At 37.0% G+C, this 21,221-nt stretch overlaps 3 protein-coding genes across 3 annotated transcripts; 2 read left to right on the forward strand and 1 right to left on the reverse strand.

Moving 5' to 3' along the window:
* Positions 1–7,659: 7,659 nt before the first annotated feature.
* Positions 7,660–10,910, forward strand: LOC145161390 (phosphoinositide phospholipase C 6-like). Its single transcript, XM_079080900.1, has 8 exons — positions 7,660–8,213; positions 8,420–8,752; positions 8,843–9,058; positions 9,149–9,384; positions 9,601–9,718; positions 9,991–10,143; positions 10,226–10,312; positions 10,500–10,910. Exons 1-8 carry the CDS (start codon positions 7,896–7,898, stop codon positions 10,791–10,793), a joined length of 1,755 nt encoding a protein of 584 aa, XP_078937026.1. The 5' UTR covers positions 7,660–7,895; the 3' UTR covers positions 10,794–10,910.
* A 56-nt stretch (positions 10,911–10,966) lies between these two features.
* On the forward strand, positions 10,967–15,609 carry NFXL2 (NF-X1-type zinc finger protein NFXL2). The gene is made up of 13 exons (XM_079080899.1): positions 10,967–12,151; positions 12,232–12,345; positions 12,420–12,475; positions 12,675–12,741; positions 13,276–13,368; positions 13,495–13,580; positions 13,681–13,843; positions 13,924–14,079; positions 14,172–14,362; positions 14,472–14,553; positions 14,652–14,858; positions 15,019–15,108; positions 15,193–15,609. Exons 1-13 carry the CDS (start codon positions 11,033–11,035, stop codon positions 15,349–15,351), a joined length of 2,583 nt encoding a protein of 860 aa, XP_078937025.1. The 5' UTR covers positions 10,967–11,032; the 3' UTR covers positions 15,352–15,609.
* A 1,797-nt stretch (positions 15,610–17,406) lies between these two features.
* On the reverse strand, positions 17,407–20,175 carry LOC145161391 (putative serine/threonine-protein kinase-like protein CCR3). The gene has a single exon (XM_079080901.1). It carries the CDS (start codon positions 20,050–20,052, stop codon positions 17,677–17,679), a length of 2,376 nt encoding a protein of 791 aa, XP_078937027.1. The 5' UTR covers positions 20,053–20,175; the 3' UTR covers positions 17,407–17,676.
* Positions 20,176–21,221: the final 1,046 nt, after the last annotated feature.

Raw genomic sequence — 21,221 nt, forward strand, 5'->3', positions numbered from 1 at the left:
GTTGGTTCCTGAAGTAATATAGGCAAATACAGTTATTAGACTTATCCAAGTGGGAGTCTGTTGGAAAAGATGTCTAAGTCCATAACTTATTTGGTATATACTTGACCCGACCCGGCATGGTCCATTTGGGTTGCACTTCACCCAAACTAGTTATGGATAATTTTATGAGAGTTGTATACTTACGATTTATTAATATATTATAAGTTATAATATATTAATATAAAGGCATGTTACCTAATTAGTTTTAATCTTGAATTAATTATGAATTAATTTAGTGATTAAAAGGAAGACTAATTAAATCATGGGCTATTATATTTATATGGTATGGGCTAACACTCATTTGGGAATGGGCTAAGCTTATAGGGAAGTCCATGGATGATCCATGGAGCTTTTACCCATGGATCCTTGGTAGAGGAAAAGACATGGGTTATTAGGGTTTCACCCTAACCATGAACACTATATAAACAAGCTTATGTTGCATGAAAAAGACATTAATGTGTGTGTAAGTGTGGTGGCCAAAATCAAGAGTTAGTATACTCTCTCATATATTTTCCAAGTTTGTGGTGATTTGTGATTTCCATTTGAGGCATTCACATTATTGGTGCTTGGCTCTCAAACTCCAAGGAATCAACAATCAACAAAAGGTATGTAATTCATCTAGTTCTTTTATGGTTAAAAGTACCCCATGCCATGCTAGATAGGTTATAAACCTTGGAAAATAATATTTTGAATGTATCTTAGACAAACATAGATCCAAGGTTTAATAGGGTTGCATGTACACTTAGGAAGTGTTAGAATGCTCAAAACCCAACAGTTTGACTTAAGGGTATTCTGGTAATTTGGACCTTAATGGAATTGGTTCTATGGTGGTTATAGGTGTTTGAGTTTGGAGCTGTGATTCGAGAGCTTGATCTCTTCAGTTCAGTTCGACATTGTGAAGTGAGTTCTTCTCACTATATCAACAGGGTCTAAGGCACCAAGGCCGACCCTTTTTGGATTGTTATCCTAGTTATAGTATGCTTGTATGCAGTTATGATCTGTTAGATCGTTATCCTGGTAGATAGGATGTTGTTATGCTATTATGATTTGTTAGATCGGTATCCTGGTAGATAGGATGATGCTATGTTTGGTGATCGGTTAGATCGGTATCCTGGTATATAGGCTAATGTTATAATTAGTGATCTGTTAGATATGTATGACTGTCTATACATGCTAGCTAGCGTACGATATTTATGTATTGATTGTGTGATTGGGGGAGGGTTGAGGCGGTCCTGCTTTGTGCTCTAGGCCAACATACTCAGGGCGGCCCGGATAGACTACAGACCCGGTAGGGTGTACTAGTCAGGTCGAAGGCCCGGAGAACAGTCCAGACAGGCTGAAGGCCCGGAAGGGCGGACCATACATGTTGAAGGTTCTGAGAGTGGGCCAGATATACTGAAGGCCCGATGAGGGCGGTCCAGTCATACTGAAGACTCTGAGAGTGGACCAGGTAGACTGAAGGCCTGATGAGGGCAGTCGTACTGTAGACTATATATATATATATATATATATATATATATATATATATATATATATATATATATGTGCATGATGTTTGTATGATATTGTTATGGTTTGTATGGTGTTGGTATTTTGGGGGAACTCACTAAGCTTCGGGCTTACGGTTGTTGATTTTGTTTTAGGTACTTTAGATGATAACAAGAAGGCGAATGCGTGATCGTACACCTCCTCAAATTTTATGATTTTGATATCTTGGATACTCTGATATGAAACTATTTTGAAAACAATTTATAATAACTATTGGTTTTTGAATGCTTTAAAAGTTTAAAATTGGCTTAAATTTTATGGATATTACATATGAGTTTCTTCATCATCGTTCTTTCTTTTGAAAAAAGAATCAATGGTTTTCATCTTTCCCATGAAATTGTAAGATTTGTATGATTGTATCTATAAAAATCAAAATTGACATCATAAGCTCATAAACCAACAGCCCAAATTCTACAAATATTCTTATTTCTGTAAAATTCTGCAAAATTCTGAAATCAGTTAACTAACAATGCTCCTAAAATTCAAAAATCTGAAATCATTTAACTAACAATTGTATGATAAAACAGAACTGAAAACAATCAAACACTGATTCACATTCACTGAGATTCTGAATTCTTATTTTTGAGAGAACTGAGATTCTGATTTCTGAATTCTGGAAAAAAAAAACTGACTTGATTAAGATTGTCGAATCCAGGCTTCACTGATTAGTTGATTCCAGGCTTCCAGTATGGAGACTTCAGACTTGGAGAGGAGGCAGCAGGTAGGAGTAGTGACAGTAGCGTGGAGACTTCACTGATCTGCGTGACAATAACAAAGGAATAAGTATCGACGAGGATAGAGGCATGCCGATAAGCATATGATAGATGACGATATATTTTTGGATTGGTTCGGACTATTAGAAAGCACAGGGGGGCACAACCCATTTTTTAAATGTCTATGCCTAATATGCATAAAAAGATATGGGCCATTTACACTTCTAATAAAAAAAATCAGGTGGGAGGGGGGGGGGTGATATGTGCATATTTAACTTTATAATCCATGCATATTTCTAATACTTTTAGTTACAATTATGATTATTTTGGGACAAAAGATGCTTATTATGTTTAAAATATGTTTTGTAGCAGTGAAGACTTGTTCGAGACAAAAAGGAAGCATACGAGGAGCTGGAAGCAGGAAACGAGAGCTAAAACAAAAGAAGGAGAAAAGAAGATTGAAGACCGCGTCGTGGTGTTCTCCAACACGACGTGGTGTATGTAAGATTCGCGATCAATCAGATGACTTGGGTAATACAAGATAAACTCGAGGACCACTTTGTGGTGGCGGTCAACCACAATGTGGTGATCATATTTTGACAATTATAAAATCCCAGACATTAGGTCAAAATCAGAGAGAGGCAATCAGTTTTCTGAGGTGAATTTCGACTAACAACCCCTAGAAACCCAAAAGAAGACCGAAAATCAAGTGGAGCTCAAGGATGGAAGAAGATTTAGAAGAATTCCACATTGATCTAGTTGGTTTGATTATCATACTTATGCCTAGCTTATTTTACATGGATCTATTGTGTTTTTCTGCTACAATGAAAGGCTAAAAACCTTTACTTCTATTTGGTGAAGATGAAATTGATCCATATGTGTTGATTTTGATATTTGGATGATTATATTTGATTTTACTTGTGTTTGATATATAAACCCTAGCATGTTTAGTTCTAGTTTATATTACCTATAAATCAGATTTTGTGTGTTAATTGATCATATTAATTGCATGAATTTGTCTCTTAATTGTTTATGATCATTAAATAATTAGAACTAGGATTAATCACATATTAGTTTAAGTAATTAAAGCTAGTAACTTTAATTGTGTTAGAGAACATAATTAATATTAATTGGTGCTTGGTTACTTAACTTGATCATAGGAGAGTAACTATTATCATTCATAGTCCAATTCTGCTTAATATCGATTTGGTGTTTATATTATGCATGACCATTGCTTGTTAATTCATAAATTGGTAAGGCCTAGATATTTGATCATAATAGCTAGAAAGTTGGTGATCAATATAATCCATCCATTAGAAATCAACCATAGGAGAAGGTGAAATCAGATCTAGGCAGAAGTATTCTTTTAATTCTTGAAGTTAAAGTGTTTTATTGCTTGTTTATTTGCTAGTTGATATTAAGTTCTTCTGATCTTGAAAAAGCAGTAAAAACCCCCCAAATCAAAGTTTGTTTCTTAGTTTAATTAGAAGTAGTTAATTTATTTAATTGAATTCTGTTCCCTGTGATCGACACCCGACTTACCTGAGCTTTACTATAATTTGATTAGGTACACTGCCTATAAGTGCATAGTTATCAAATTAAGTTAGGTTATAAATTTAAGACTAGTAGGTACTATTGTGCACATCAAAGTTTTTGGCGTCGTTGCCGGGGAACGACTTATTTAATTTATAGTTTAATTGCTTTTAGTTATTCGATTCTTTTTGTGGGGTAAAAACCGCAAAAAGTTACTTTGGTTACATTATTTAATTTTAGTATTTTCTCTGAGAAGCAACCACGTCGTGTTCATATCCACAACGATGTGGTCTCGTCTCAGTTAATTTCTAATTTAGTGATTTCAGTGATTTTTAGAGGAGCAGGAAGGGGGTTTAGATGGGGTGGATTGCGCATGAGGGTCGGTTGTGGTGGGCGTAACCGTTGAATGAGGTGAATAAGTCAAGAGGGTCGGTTGTGGTGGGCGTAACCCTTGAATGATGTGAATAAGTCAAGAGAGCTGGTTGAGGAGATAAAAGGGTAGAGGATGGTGGGGCTGAAGATTAAGGAATGGTGGTAGAAGGAGTAGGTGTGGAGTGGGAAAAGGTGTGAATGGGTAGGTCATCGAGAAAGTCAAACGAGGTGGAGGGGGGAGGGTTTGAGGCAAATAGAAAAGAGGTATCGTCAAATGTAACATGACGGGACAAATAAACTTTGGCAGTGGAAGGATCTAAGCAACGATACCCCCGAAAGTTTTCTGGATGGCTAACGAAAACACATTTGATAGATCTAGGTTGAAGTTTATGAGATTGAGTAACAGATATGTTGGGATAACAGGTGCACCCGAAGGTGCGAAGATAGTCATACAAAGGTTGGCGACCGTAAAGAGAAAAGGCAGGTGTGGAGAAATTGAGGTGTTTGGTTGGAAGGATATTATGGAGGTACGCGACGGTATGAAGAGCTTCGACCCAAAATGAGTGGGGAAGTGAGGCGTGAGTGAGAAGAGTGGGAATGATGTCATTAAGGCAACAGATCATTCGTTTGGCTCTTGTTGAGATGTTTGAGAGCAAGAGAAACGGAAGACGAGATTGTGGGTTTGGGTGAACGATTTAAACTCATTATTTTCAAATTCACCACCAAGATCGCATTGAAAGGACTTAATAGTTCGGTTAAATTGAGTATGGATGAATTTATGGAATTTTGTAAAATTAAGGAAAGTGTCAGATTTATAATTGAGAAGGTAGACCGATACATAATGAGTGAAGTTATCAATGAGGACCATATAGTATTTGTAACATGTTTTGCTTAAGACTGGAGATGTCCAAAGATCATAATGAATAATATCAAATGGTGCGTAAGTTACAGATTTTGAATCATAAAAAGGCAACCGAGTATGTTTAGATAATTGGCAAACATTGCATAAAGAAGAAGTTGTAGGTTTATTACAAGTAATTGAAAATCTAGAACGAAGTAAATCTAAAAAAGAAGCGCCCGAATGACCCAAGTGAGCATGCCAACGATCGTGAGAAGTGATAAGGAGAGCAGATGAACTAGCTGGTGTTGTAAAAGGGTAAAGATCTCTTGTGCTATCATGACAATAAAGAAAAAGAGCTCCAGTCTTGAGTTCCTTTATAGAAAAACAATATGGGTCAAATTCAACAGAAGCTTGATTATCTATAGTAAACTTACGAACAAATAAAAGGGTTTTAATAATGGAAGGAGTGAATAAGATATTTTTTTAATGCATAGGGATAAGATGGGGTTATGTATGGGGCATGACCAGACCCATGAATTGGAAGACTAGAACCATTTCCAACAAATATAAAGGCTACAGGAGAAGTAGTCATGGGACAATAAATCTTACCCGAGCAGATGTAAGATGTGTCGAGGCACCTGAGTCCATATACCAAGACGGGCCATTGGTGTTGAGATGAACTTGTTGCATTGTTTGGGCCAAATCTGATGGACTGTAGTCTAAATAGCCCGCAAATTGAGGATTGGAGGTACCAATCAGGTCAGAGGGTTGCACTGTAGGTGGTCCATTGGCCCTGTTGTGTCGTCGGTTCAAAAACATGGCTGGACCCGAAGGTATGATTACCCAGTGATTTGTAGACTTGTTTGGACCGTGAGAAGGGTATGATGATTGTGGTGGATTCCATGATGGCGAGGTGTGTTCTAGTTTTGTTGATTCCATTGATTTCCTTGATTGTAGTATTGTTGACCTCGACCTTCGCATCCTCTGAAGCTTCTGCCACGACCTCGACCATTTAAACCACGGCCTTAGCTGCTTGCACCTCTGCCCGGGTGACTGTGGTAGGTGGGAGTTTGACCATGTAGACCCGTTGTTGGGTTTTGTGGTGATCGATCACATGTAGAAGATACAAGTACAATTTGTGTTTGATTCTGCCTAGCTGTTTGTGTGTGTTGTTCCCGTTGTAACATGCTACGAGCCGTTTCCCATGACGGAGAGCTTTGATTGATATAAACCCCAATGACATCAAATTCTCGTGGCAATCTGCGGACCATCTACAAGACTCGTCTTTATTCACTGACAGGATTGTCAACATCTCCTAGCTGGTCCGCTAAATCTTTCAATTTCTGACAGTAAGCTTCCACTGATGAAGATAAGGCCAGAGTAAGGTTAGAAAATTCTTGAAGGCTACAGCAGCACGTGACCCTTTATTATTGAGAAAGTTTGTTTTGAGTTTGTACCATGCAGCTTGAGCGGTGGTATCACATTCTAGGATTCGAACCATGAGTTCATCAGATAGCGTATTATAGATCCATTGCAAGACAAGGGCATCGATCTCCACCCATTGGTCATAACTAGGATCGTTTTTCTGTGGTGTTGGGTGTTGTCAATTTGATCAAGAACCTTGTAAGCTTTGGCGTGAAGACGAAACAGTTTCATCCACGAGGAGTGGGTGACCTTGGTACCATCTAGGGTTCGAATTTTAGTTTGAATATATTTCACAGTGTATGATGGGTGTAATGTCGTGGCCTTCACTTTGCTTGAACCAACATCATATTTGCCCATGATGATCTGTCGAACAAGAAAGAGGAAGACAGGGGATTAAAGAATTGAGAAGGGGACAAGACATAGTTTTAGCTCTTGAGTGAAGGTAGATTAGCCGCCGGTTCTAGGGTTCTACTGCTCTGATACCATAAAAGTGATTATGATATCGTGAATAAATCTCGTTGTTTGTTGATAATCAACGCCCTATATATATAGGGACAAATACAATACAATACAACCATTATGGAGATAAATACCAAAAATATAATCAAATATTGACAGCTATATATCTCTTAAAGATACTTACAACTCATAAATATAATCGGCTAATAGTTTGGGGTTAAATTTATTGCTTTGATTGGCGTCATCTCAGTTACCAAAACCGCCACGTTATCTTTTCCTATTAAAATTGTCAAATCAAAATTATAGCTTAGCCTTATAATTTTATTTGATAAAATATGTTACGTCTTTCTAAAAAAAACTTCCCGAACGAAAATTTTAGTGTCGTTTAATTTCTTAATGCATCTCTGATGGTTATAGTCAACAATAAGAACTCAATGAAAAGTCAAGTATTTATCTGTTGTTTAAATCAGGAATCAGGATAGTGTAGTTGTCGGTTGGTATATGTTTTACCAGTCAATTATTTATATGGAACTCCAAAAAGAAAAAGTCATCGTCTTTTTTTTTTAATCAATAATCAATAGTTATTGAAATTAATCAAGAGAAGTTATCGAATAATATCGAAAAAGGGGACTAAAACAGTTCTTATTCTAGACATTTCATGGAAAATATCGAAAAAAATCTAAAGTTAACCGATTTAATTAATCAAGACAAACAAATTATAGAAGCCCAGAAAAATGGAAAGTGTAGCTGTGTAGGCGCTTTCTCTTCAATTTCTGACGATCTTACCCATCTAACTTGCCGTTTCTCATTGCGTCCTGAACGCGTAGTAAAAAATGAGTTTTTTATTCTTTTCAATTTTTTAATTTCCGTGTTCGTCTCGAGCAAGTCAACTCTGATATATACATGTATCATGGTAAATGCACAACTGGGAGGTAAGAAGGGATCTGTGAAGAAGAAGAAGAAAAATGAAGGGAAGTTATGATTACTACAAAGTGTTCGGCTTTAATCGGAAGTTCAAGATTTCCGAACGGCGGCCACCGCCGGACGTGATCGACGCATTCAGTTTGTGCACCAACAGGGAGTTGCAAATGTCGCCGGATCAGTTCCGGCGGTTCTTGATCGAGTTTCAGGGAGAAGAAGAGGTCGCAATCGATGATGCGAAGCAAAAAATGGAGCAAGCGCTGCACCACTTCCGACCCAACTTTACACGCTGCTCTTTCACTATTGATGATTTCTTCAAATACCTGTTCCTCGATGACCTTAATGGACCCATCACATCTCAGGTGTGTGAAAGATTTAACACTTGTCTTTATACGATTTTTAGTAATTCACGAACCCCACTTTTTCCCATTTTAGTAATTCAGTTCACTGGTAGTTTAGAATCAAACAATTTCATTTCAACTAAAAATGTATAGTAAAGTAATGCTACAATCTTGGATTATGATTGGATAATTTTAGGTTTTTTAATTTTGAACACGTATTGTTTCAGGTACACCATGATATGACTGCGCCATTGCAACATTACTTCATATATACAGGCCACAACTCGTACCTTACAGGAAATCAGCTCAACAGCGATTGTAGTGAAGTACCAATCATAAAAGCTCTTCGAAGAGGCGTGAGGGTAATCGAGCTCGATTTATGGCCAAATAGTTCTAAAGACGGAATTCATGTTCTTCATGGGAGGACCATGACAACTCCGGTGGATCTATACAAATGTTTGAAGTCCATTAAAGAGCATGCTTTTGTGAGTTCTCCTTATCCAGTAATCATAACTTTAGAAGATCATCTTACACGGAATCTTCAGGCTAAAGTTGCAGAGGTTAGATTTTTTGTCTTCTTTTAATCTTTATGATGCCCTTTTACGGGGTTTGAAGATTTAGATACTTAGCAACTGTTTATGGATTTTTAGATGGTCACTGAAATTTTTGGAGATGTACTTTACTGCCCTAAGGCAGGAGGTAATGATGAGTTCCTTTCACCTGATGCATTAAAGCATCATATCATTCTTTCAACAAAACAACCAAAAGAGTACCTTGAATCTAAGCAAGATTCGTGTGAAGAAGAGATGTTTGGGGTGGAAGATACACCATCCGACTTAAAAAACGGAACAGCAACTGATGAAGTGGTGAGTTAATCGGTTCAAGTTTCTATTTTTATATAATAAAAAAAGATTCTTGATTCAGTCTGATTGTTAATGGGTGAAATTAATCAACAGTTGTCCAAATTTCTTGCCATTGACTTTGATGATGAAGAAGATGAAGATGTGGAAAATGAGAAGCCTGGACAGAAAGCAGTTCTTGAGTACAACCAACTGATTGGAATTCATGCAGCAAAAGCAAAGAATGGATTAAGGAAGGCGTTAATGGTGGGATCTGGGAGAGGAAAACGACTTAGTTTGAGTGAACAAACTCTTGAAAGAGCTGCATCTCTTTATGGAACTGATTTAGTCAGGTAACAACTAAAGTTCCTTTTTTAGACTACCTTTGTAGAAACAGTCATGTGGGAGTTCAGTTCCAATGTGGATTAGGCTTCTTGTGGGCCCAGGGCTCTTATGCCAACCAGCTAGTGGTCTACTATATGATGCTTTTGGGGTAGGATGGTGTAGGCCAGTAACCTTTTTGAAAACATAATCTTATAGTTTCTAAATAAGGTTAATGTTTCTTCTAGGTTTACTCAAAAGAATATTCTTCGAGTGTACCCTAAGGGAACACGGGTAACCTCAACGAATTTCAGACCACTTGCTGCATGGATGCATGGTGCTCAGATGGTCGCGTTCAATATGCAGGTGAGAGTTGAAATGGAATGCAATTTTTTTTTTTTTTTTGACATTTTGGTGGCATATATTATAGGCCCACAATACATACAAGGTTGTACTACATTTGATATGGATTCACTGTGCCAATGGACAAAGGTGGTAGGACCATGACTCTTTGTGAATCTCTGGTCTATGCAAAAGACATGGATGCCATTCTCATCCTCATAATTGAGAATAGCCCTACAAAGCTTCTCCATAAGGGCTAAGGCCTTGGACTACTAACACGTTTCTTTATGAATTAGGGGTATGGCAAATCGCTTTGGATGATGCATGGAATGTTTCGTTCCAATGGAGGGTGTGGTTATGTTAAGAAACCTGATTTTCTAATAGGTAGGGGTCCTAATGATGAGGTGTTCGATCCAAAAGCAACATTAGAAGTGAAGAAAATTTTGAGGGTCAGTCTAGCTCTTGTCTTTCATATTGAGTTTTATTTCATGACAATTTTGTGGTGAATATAAGATGTATTTTTTTTTTCAGGTGAAAGTATATATGGGTGATGGGTGGCGTATGGATTTTAGCCAGACTCATTTTGATGCATTCTCACCACCTGATTTCTACACAAAGGTTAGTTACATTGGTGGATTTTACAAAGTACAATGTTGTAATATGAAGAAATGAAAGTAAAATTGCTATGACAATTGACAAACAAATCAATAAAAATACGTTGTTATTTCTTGCATTTTAATCGTGAATAATATGCTGCCAAGATAAGTGAATGTATCTAATGCTAGCATATCGGTTGGATTGACAGATGTATATGGTTGGAGTCCCGGGTGATGTTACCAAGAAAAAGACAAGAATAATTAAAGATGATTGGATACCGATTTGGGATGAAGAGTTTACATTTCCATTAACAAGCCCTGAGTTGGCTTTATTAAAGATTGTTGTACGAGAACATGATGTATCCGAGAAAGATGACTTTGGTGGTCAAACATGTTTGCCTGTGTCAGAAATTAAAACCGGGATTCGAACAGTTCCACTTCATAACAAGAAAGGAGACAAATTTGAACATGTCAAGCTTCTTATGCGGTTTCAGTTCGAATAATGGATTTAATCGTTGTATTTTGTTTGTAAAGGATTTGATCACTGTAATTTGTAACAAACCAAACTTGAATGTTGTTCGATTAGTTAACAAATAAATTAGTAGTTTAATGTTTATAAAGATGATTGATTTTGTAATTTCTCAAATGGGTCGAGCTTTTCGGGTCAAACTTTGTAGTTGGATCCAATGTTTATAAAGATGCCAATCAAAATCATAGATCGCTCTTTTCCACAGTTCTCAAGATGACATCAACCGTCCGCCACCGTCTGCCACCCTCTCATCCTTCCGACTCCGACTCTTCCGACTCGGACTCCACTTCAACAACACCAAAAACCCTCAACCACACCGATTTTTCCAACACAATCTTCAGATCCTACATCGAGATCTCCGGTCTTGAATCCGCGGACCTCACCAAAATCCGATCTTTCTTGACATCATCACGCTCCGGCGCCCTATCATGTCTCATCTGCCTCGAACGCATTCGTCCCACAGATCCCACTTGGTCCTGCTCCTCTCGTTGCTTCGCCGTCTTTCACCTCCTCTGCATCCAGTCATGGGCCCGCCAGTCCTCCGATCTATCGTCACTACGCGCCGCCGCTCGTGGCGCAGATGATCGCAATTCGACTTGGAACTGCCCTAAATGCCGTATCGAGTTCCCCAAAACCCTGATCCCGAAGACATACACTTGCTTCTGCGGTAAAATCGAAAATCCGCCTCACGATCCTTGGATTTTACCTCATTCTTGCGGAGAAGTCTGTAATCGATCGTTGAAATACGACTGTGGACACAAATGTTTGCTTCTATGCCACCCAGGACCCTGTCCCTCCTGCCCTAAGCTCGTTAAAACCCGTTGCTTTTGCGGAGGTGTTGAAGATACCAAACGCTGCGGGTTTAAGGACTTTTCCTGTAACAAAACTTGCTCAAAGCTATTAGATTGTAAAACACATTGCTGTCCAGAAACATGTCATCCCGGCGAATGTCCGCCTTGTAAAGCTACAGGAGTCTATAACTGTCATTGCGGTAAGGTAACAGAGAAAAAAGAGTGTTTTCAGAGGGATTTCAGGTGTGAAACTCCATGTGAGAAGCTTCTTGGATGTGGGAAACATGTATGTAGCAAAGGGTGTCACGAAGGTGAATGTGGTGATTGCCCTTTGCAGGGGAAACGAACTTGCCCATGTGGCAAACGGATTTATGAGGGAATGGCTTGTGATGTTGTGGTGCCATCGTGTGGTGGGACATGTGACAAAAAGCTGATGTGTCGAATCCATAGTTGTCCTGAGAGATGTCACCGTGGGCTTTGTGTTGAATCTTGTAGGATTGTTGTCATGAAGTCTTGTAAATGTGGGAGCTTGAAGAAACAGGTAAAAAGTTAATTGCTTTCTAATGTTTTTTTTTGACCTTTATTTACTAAAAGATTGAGTATGAATTGAATTTAGAATAGGTTCCTTGTTATCAAGATGTAGTATGTGAAAGGAAATGTCAACGAGTGAGGGATTGTGGACGCCATGCATGCAAGAGGAGATGTTGTGATGGTGATTGTCCTCCTTGTTCAGAGGTATGACTTTTGATAACATTCCCATTTTTGTCATTTTCTTGATGGTAATCTTTAAGTCTTTTATGAAATTTCAGATATGTGACAAGAAGCTAAGATGCAAGAATCACAAATGCCCATCTCCTTGCCATAGGTAGATTAGTTTAGCATTTTCATATTTGGAGAAACATATAAGAAGGCTGGTTATTGAGATAAAATGTGATTTTGCTTACTTCTTTAATTGCTTTCAAAGCGCACTTTTGAATATTTCTTTTTTGATGTTTCTTCCTTTATTATATGTTAAATTGGAAATGAGGCTTTAATAGTGTGATTGACTGGTTTTGTTTTTTTAGAGGTGCTTGTGCTCCATGTCCAGTAATGGTGACTATTTCATGTTTCTGTGGTGAGACACACTTTGAGGTGAGATTTAAACCGTTTGGGTTGTACAAATAAGTCAAGATTATTGTAGTTTTCAGTTATGTTGAATTGAAGAAAATCTAAGCTTTTTCTCCAAGAACAATGATTGTATTGTGAAGGGCTAAATGCAAGAAATAGCAAAGTACTTTCATTTATTTATGTATGATGGCATCATACTTTTATTTCTTTCTATAAAGCATTTTAATTTCCTTCTTTTTTTCCTAAGGCATTACACTTTGAAAAATTTATCCAAAAGCCCATGTATCTATATGACATTGCAATAATCGGGTAATTTGTCAAAGCAAACTGTTGTGATAGGAAGAAAATGGAAGTAAGATGCTATAAATAATGAACATATCTATGGAAGTTTGTTGCTATTTCTTGCATTAACCCTATTGTGAAATACCAGTTACGTTTTACATAAAGTCAAGTATACATTTATATGACAGTGACTTTTTTCTACTTAGTATGATACTTTTATTTTATATATATTTTGAATGTAATCAAATAATATGTCATGGAACATGTATCTATCAGGTTCCTTGTGGTACAGAAAAGGAGCAAAAACCTCCTAAATGTTCCAAGCGATGTCATATAACCCCTTTATGCAGGCATAAGTCAATTACTAAGGTAAATTACCACTCTTTATTCAGGCATAAGTCAATAAGAGACTTTTCCCATTAAGTTCTACTTTTTTACAAAGTTTCCTCATTTATATTTCCTTGTATTTCTCCAATTCATTTTTATTATTTTCAGCCACATAAGTGCCATTATGGAGCATGCCCACCATGTCGTCTGGTTTGTGATGAAGAATACCCTTGTGGCCATAAATGCAAACTAAGGTTTCACCTCCTTCTTTTTAGCATTATATTATTTCCTTTATGAATCATGATGTGTACATCAATTCTGAAAAAGAATCATGTATACAAATATTAAATGAAGGTGCCATGGTCCTATACCTCCTCCTAACCCCGAGTTTACATTGAAACCCAAGAAAAAGAAACAAAAGCTTCAAACTGAAACAACTCCTGGTTCTTCATGCCCACCTTGTCCAGAACTTGTTTGGAGATCATGCCTTGGTGAACATCTTGGAGCTGAGAAAATGGTACATTTTTACCTTTTTTTAACCCGTTAACAAAATCATAACTTTTTTTTTTTTAATAATAATAATATTTAATTATGCAGATGGTGTGTTCAAACAAATCAAAATTTTCATGTGATAATTATTGCGGAAACCTTCTGCCATGTGGCAATCATTTTTGCACAAAAACCTGCCACGCCCTTAAGATTCCTGGATCAGGAGGCGAGAAATGTGAGGACTGCAATCTACCTTGCCAACGGGTTAGCCTTCTCTTTTATAGTTGTTTATACAATCTGAGACAAATTTCAAAATTACCAAATTGCCCTTATTGGTCGTCTTTGTTGTTGTACAGGAGAGGGATCCTGTATGTCCACATCCCTGTCCCCGAAAATGTCATCCTGGAGATTGTCCACCTTGCAAGGTGCTGATAAAGAGATCGTGTCATTGTGGTGCTATGGTTCATGTTTTTGAGTGCTTGTATTACAATACCTTGTCTGAAAAGGAACAGACAGCTGTCCGTTCTTGTGGTGGACCCTGTCACAAGTAATCTTTCACTTTCTTATGTTTTTTTTTTTTTTTTTTTTTTAATGTCCACTTGTACATATAACACACATAATGTGTTGATTTTTCAGTTATGGTTTTGTTTGTGCAGAAAATTACCTAACTGCACACATTTGTGTCCAGAGACATGTCATATTGGTCATTGTCCATCACCAGAAAAATGCTCCAAAAAGGTAAAAACACTCGAACCCTATCTTTTGATCTTGTTTGTTAATATTTCGTCCTCTCTTTTTGAATTTTATAGATGGCTAATGTGTCAATTTCTTAACAGGTTATAGTAAGATGCGGGTGTCAAAGTTTAAAAAAAGAGTGGCCATGTCATCAAGTACAAGCCACATATATCAGTGATGGGCGTGATCCAAAAGATATAACCAAAAATCAATTTGGTGTTGGGCTTCTTCCATGCAATTCAGAATGCAAGAGTAAAGTCAAAGTTGATGATTCTGACTTGCACCTCCGCAAACCTAAAGCTCCTGAGGTGGTGTCATAACTCATACATAATTATGTTTTCTTTTCTTCTTTTTGGATCACACAGGACATGACATGACACAACAGATTGTACAGTGTAGGACGAAAATAAAAAATTGCAATGATTTGTCCAATCTAAATTTTTTTTTTTTTTTTGAAATTGTTTTCAGAAAAAGGAGACGGATGTGGAGAATCATGTCCGGAAACGTAAAAGAAGGAAAGAGAAATTACAACAAGACCATCAACTTTCAATGTTCCAGGTTAGTTTGTGTTGCTTGAGAAGGGTATAAGCGTGTCATAATTTGTTTGGTTTATGACTCTTTTATGGTGTGGATATTGAACAGAAAGTTATGGGGATTTTTCGGAAGCTATTGCTGTTAGTTATGATTGTGGTGAGTTTGATTTTAATGGCGTATTTTGGTTACAAAGGGTTGTTATGGGTGAATGATTGGATGAATGAAGTGGAAATACAAAGACAGAGAAAAAGATATCCGAGAATCTAAGGGTAGACTAGATGATACAAGGTTGACAGATTGGAAAAGATAGTGGACAACCCGTGAAAATAATATTATTTTGATATTATAGATTCTGTAGAAGGTTATGCTGGAATAATTAATCATGAAAGATGAAAGATGCTCTAGAAGATGTTTGAAATTGGTTTTGTTATTCTAGTTTCATGTTGAACATGTGTGGGAAGAACCTTTTGTATTCTTGTGTTCTTGAGTTTTTTTTATAGAGAAAGAAAAAGTCAATGTTCATTATTTTATTTATTTATTTTCATTTTTTTTTTCTTTTGAACTATCTATCTTGATTGTCACGGGGAACTATTTATAAAATTTTACGATGATGAAAGTATTTCTAGTATTTTATCTTAGCTTATTTGTTTTTTCATAACTACCAAAGATATAGGTAGTAAACATAAGTTATAAAATCAGTTTCACATCTTGACCGATTAGTAGGGTGTTTGAGATTATTTATTTAAAATGTTTAAACACTGGTAATAAACTATATTTAAGTCTTTGGATATGGGTTTATTTTTTTCTTCTTTGTCAACTTAAATAAAAAGTTTTTGATAAGTTACTTGTTTGTTTATTATGAAGCACCATTTGTCAAGCATAAAAGAATAATTTATCAACTAATTATTTTTTTAGTAACGTAAAAATTAATTCAAATATTTTGTTTTAAGATATCGGATAATTTAATAAGAAATTTGTAAGAAAAAAAAATCATAAGATGTTTTAAAGTACTAAATCCAAAACACTTGATTTAGCCTAAATAAAAGTGATAACACATCCCTTACCGATAAATCTTAACATTTATTTTGTTATCTTGTCGTTTTCTAATAAAAGTCATAACCGCAAATTGAATCTACGTAACATATATCTTTTCAATACAATAACAAACATAAGAAATGCGTAAGTCTTGTTTTTTGTCATGTAATATGTATTTGGTGGATAGTATAAATATGAAAACATCTGGATATTTTGAGTTTGACCAACCAACCATATAAACAAATAAACTTTCATCTACCATACAAAGTCATTGAATTGGTGAAACCACCCCCATATTAATTTTATATATTAAAGAGGGGAGATGATTTCTTGCTTTCTTTTCTAAAAAATTTAAAGACCGCCGAACAAATAGAGTGGACGGTGGAGGGTCCTTCACAAGCCGCGGGACCTGAGTAACTACCACCACGTGTACCGGCGGCGATTTTTAATATATACCTGCATTTCATCTTCACATTCTACATGTGCTCTTTACATTTATTCGTTTTTTCCTAATCGATAACATTATTTTTTTTATCAGGCCATTTTTTAAAAATAATTCCCAATTAGAACAGGCAGCTGAATACAAGTATACAACATACTTACTATTAATAATAATAATAATAATAAATGTTTATGGATGTACAAAAAAAAAAAAAAAAAAAAAAAAAAAAAAAAAAAAAAAAAAACTTAAATCTGAATTAAGTATACATTAATTAGACACTCTGTTACCTAAATATTTGGTATTCTGTTGAGAACAGAGAGGCGCCACCGTCCCAATTAAATTGCATATTAATCACCATTCTATTTATTTATTTATCATTTTCAAAAAAAAAAAAAAAAAAACACTATTTATGACTTTTCAAATAAAACTAAACCCCTTTGCACTTCCCATATACTCATTATTTACTATTTCTTCATAACTGATTTAAACCAACGACTTCACGTATTAGAGGAAAACATAGTTGTATTTATATGAAATTTACGTGGTTGTAAACTGTGGTAATATTATAAATTAATAAAAACACCAATCAAAATATATCATTTGTTTAAAATCATTGATAAATAGCAGCTATATGTTTGGAAATTGGAACACCAGAGTTGAAGCATGCATATTGTTGTTTAGTCAATCTATGTCTTCTGCTTCTTTGAATTAAACACAAACCCCACCTTCATAACATTTGCTTATCACTATCCATTATCCAACCACATCTTCATGGAAACCTCCCACCAAAAAATCTTAAATATAATTCAACAAACAAACCCTTCCTCTAGTTTTAACAACCCAAATGTAAAACAATTTTTATATAATAGAAATCTTTTTCTCTTCTCAAATCTCAACTAACAACAAAGTAAAACCACCAGTCCACCATTATCCACTATCCACTACCAAGTTTGTGTTGCAAAATCATCTTCTGTAACCTCATGTTAGACTAACACTACCAAAACAGCATGAAAAAATATAACATTTATCCTAATCTTTGGTGTTTACAAAATATATACCCCCAAAATATTGTAAAAATCAACCTCATGAAATCAAAAATCAAAAAATCTGTAATCTCATTCAGATATAATCGAAATCTGACCACTGGAAATGCTGCCATGGCTGTCGTCACAGAGCACCACCGCTCTTTCCAAATTGGCCACAATATCAGTCATGGTGGGTCTTTCTCTACCTTCCAAGTTCACACAATGTATGGCGGTGTACGCCATCAGCTCCACCGCCTCCGCCTCATTCACCTCCGGAGGCCCCACTCTCTTATCCAGTATCTTTCCCAATTCGCCGGAAATCACCGCCGGTACAGCATAGTCCACTAGACTTATCGGCGTACCACCGTTGTCATCACTCTTGAATATCGCTCTCTTTCCGGTCAAAAGTTCAAGGAGTACTACCCCAAGGCCGTACACGTCACTCTTGGCAGTGACGACGTTTAATCCGTAGTATTCTGGATCAATGTAGCCGACGGTTCCGGCGGCCTTCGTTGCTCGGTGATCCGATTCGGATTCAGGACCCATTAGAGATAACCCGAAATCAGAAACCCTAGCGACCCAATTCGCGTCTAGCAAGATGTTAGATGATTTGATGTCGCGGTGTATGATCGGAGGAACTGCGTAATTATGAAGGTATTCGATTCCTCTTGCAGCATCCAACGAGATTTTGATCCGCATTTTCCATGAATTCAACAAGCTGCTATTCTTCTCCACGTTCTTCTTGTCGTGTAGATGATCGTACAGAGCTCCATTTCTCATGTACTCGTAAACCAAGAGCTTTTCGTCGCGTTCTTCGCAGTATCCCACGAGTCTGACTAAATGTTTGTGATGAAGACGAGATAAGAAAGCTAATTCTGAATCAAACGCGCTTTCTTTCTCTTGAAATTTCTTTGTTTTTTGACTTGTTTCCCCTCTTTTAATGGCGACTTCACGACCATCTATGAGCTTGCCTTTGTAGACAACCCCAAAACTCCCTGCACCGATTTTATTCTCTTGGGAGAAGTTATCGGTTGCTAAAGCTAAGTCGGCGAAGGTGAATTCCTCTTCCCTGTCAGCATGTTTTGAAGATGTTCCACTTCTTTGTCGCCGGAAAGCTCTTGACGCTTGTCGCCGGATTGTTGAAGATCTTGAAACTGGACTGCTGTTTGAAAATTGAGGAGGATTGAGTGTAGAAGCAATGATTGTGGGTTGAACGGAGTTGTGTATCTTTTTGTTCCCACAACAAACACCGGTCCATAAACAGTAAATAATAGTACAGATACCTGCAAAAGCCCCAATTGATCCGACTATGGCAAACGCCAGTAACCCCTTTCTCAAAGCTTTTGAAGGTGGAGACCGTGGGACGTTATCATCTCCAAGCGGCGGTGGTGGTGGTGCCAATAATGGTGGGAAGAAACTGGATATATCACATGGCTTACATATTGATCCGTAGCCAGAACAAAGAATTTGAGATTGAGTGTATATACCACAACTGCAATCGGATGTAACACATGGCCCTGGAAGAATTTGTCTCAATGGAAGCTCGAAGTCTGATGGATACGAAGCGTTTCTAACCCATCCTTCTCCCCAGCAAATTACAGAGAGGTTGCTAGTTGTTAATCCACAAGTAGAATCCAATCCAGCAACGATAGACTCGAAGGAGACACCAAGTATATTATAACTCATAATCCCTCCTCCACCACCCCAACAAACTACAGAGCCATTTAATTTTCGCAAAGCACACGTATGGTTCGCACCAAGCGCAAGTGCAGAGAACTCGAAGGATGAATGATATGGTACATTGATCTGTCCATAATCGTTGTTACCTCTGCAAATCAAAAAACCGGTAGAATTTATACCACAGGCGTGATTACCTCCAACAGCAACATTCAACATGCGAAAATTTGTAAACGCAGCTTGAATAGCATTCGCTGCTTCTGAATTGGTTCCAAAACAAATGATTCCAGCGTCGTCCCTCAAATCAACACCACAAGTAAACCCTAATCCCGATGAAATCGATTGGAGATGATGGTTTTGAGTTGGAATCCCGTCACCATACCTCCAACAATAGACGTTCCATCCAGAACTATTCGTGATCGAGCAAATTTGAGTGTCTCCGATGGATAACTGACTCAAAAGCACCGTTTCGTTGTAGTAGAGACGCTTCGGAGTCAGGCTAGGGTTCCAACAGACGAGACTGGAACCGCCGGACCTGACGCCGCAGAACACATCACGACCACCGGCGATTGACTCAAATGAGATGTTAGAGAATACATCAAACACTTGGCCATTGCGCCAGCATTGGATCCGTTGACTCGGTTGACCAGCGACGATACCGCAGACAGTGACGGTGGAACCATAGCTGATAGAGACAGTGGTGGCGGAGCCACCAAAGGCATGGGCGGTATATAAGATAGAAAAGATGAGACCGACGACGGAGATGACGGATGCGGATAATGTCGTCATCTGATGGTCGGGTAGACGCCGGCGACGATGTTTTGCATCGGTTGATATGAACGGAAAATTTTGATTGAGAGAGGAATACTGGAATAGAGAGAGAGATAATCACATAATAAATGAAAATGAATATTCGAAAATAAAAGAATTTTAAATTTTCAGATAATCTGTTACCAGTGAGAATGTATAGAGTAGGGTGACGTACTGTCACACACGGCAAGCTATAATAAGATGACACGTGTTACTCTGTCACCGGTGTGCAGCTTTGTTTACACGTAAGCAAAATACTTTAGTTCTAGGTAGCAAGCTTTGACCATTTACTTTTTGAAATACTGAAAGAGTGAAGATTATTCTTTTTGCTTTTTGTAAATGGGATAAATAAAAACAATATAATATTTAAAATTTGATTTTCTGAATGCTTAAAAGATAAAACAAGTCGTTTTTAATTGTTACTTGTATTATTGTAGCATGTATTTGCCCCTCTTATGTGTGTGTTTTAATAAGATATTCAATAATAAAAACAGAAATAAAATATTAGGTACGACTGATGTATATTGCATGTGGGACAATATTGTATTTGTTTCGTCAACATTCATATGTTTGGTGCATGAAACATAAGAAACTCTTCTTCTAAGTTCTAATGAAGTTGTGGTTGACGGAGAAATTTACTAATTAGTCCTTAGAGGTTGTTGTCATTTGTCTTAGGGCGTGTTTGGCAAGAAGCTTTTTGAAGCGTTTGGGAGCTTCTAGCTTTTAGCTTTTAACAAAACGCTCTAGTTTAAACAAAAAGCTTCGTTTGGCAGTACGAGCGTTTAACTTTTAGTTTAAACAAAACGCTCCAAATCTAAAAGCTACTTCATGTAGCGTTTAACAAAACGCTACTGAGCTTTTGAAATCAATTTCCATAACTACCCTTAAAAATATATTTATATATTTATTTATTTTTAATCAATTGTCATTTTATGTAATTTTCTATATTTTAAAAGCTACCAGTTACTTTTGTCAAACACTCATATAACAAATAAAAGCTACAGCTTCCCGCTACCAGCTACCTGTTACACGCTACCAGCTACCCGCTACCAGCTAACTGCTAGCCGCTTTCAGCTAACAGCTACTTTTGTCAAACACGCCCTTAGTCCAAAGTCTAATACTGGTTTCTTAGAATGTTCGTTATTAAT

This window comes from Lactuca virosa, chromosome 2 (assembly GCF_052849685.1).
Source record: "Lactuca virosa cultivar CGN04683 chromosome 2, Lactuca_virosa_CGN04683_v6, whole genome shotgun sequence".
Lineage (NCBI taxonomy): Eukaryota > Viridiplantae > Streptophyta > Magnoliopsida > Asterales > Asteraceae > Lactuca > Lactuca virosa.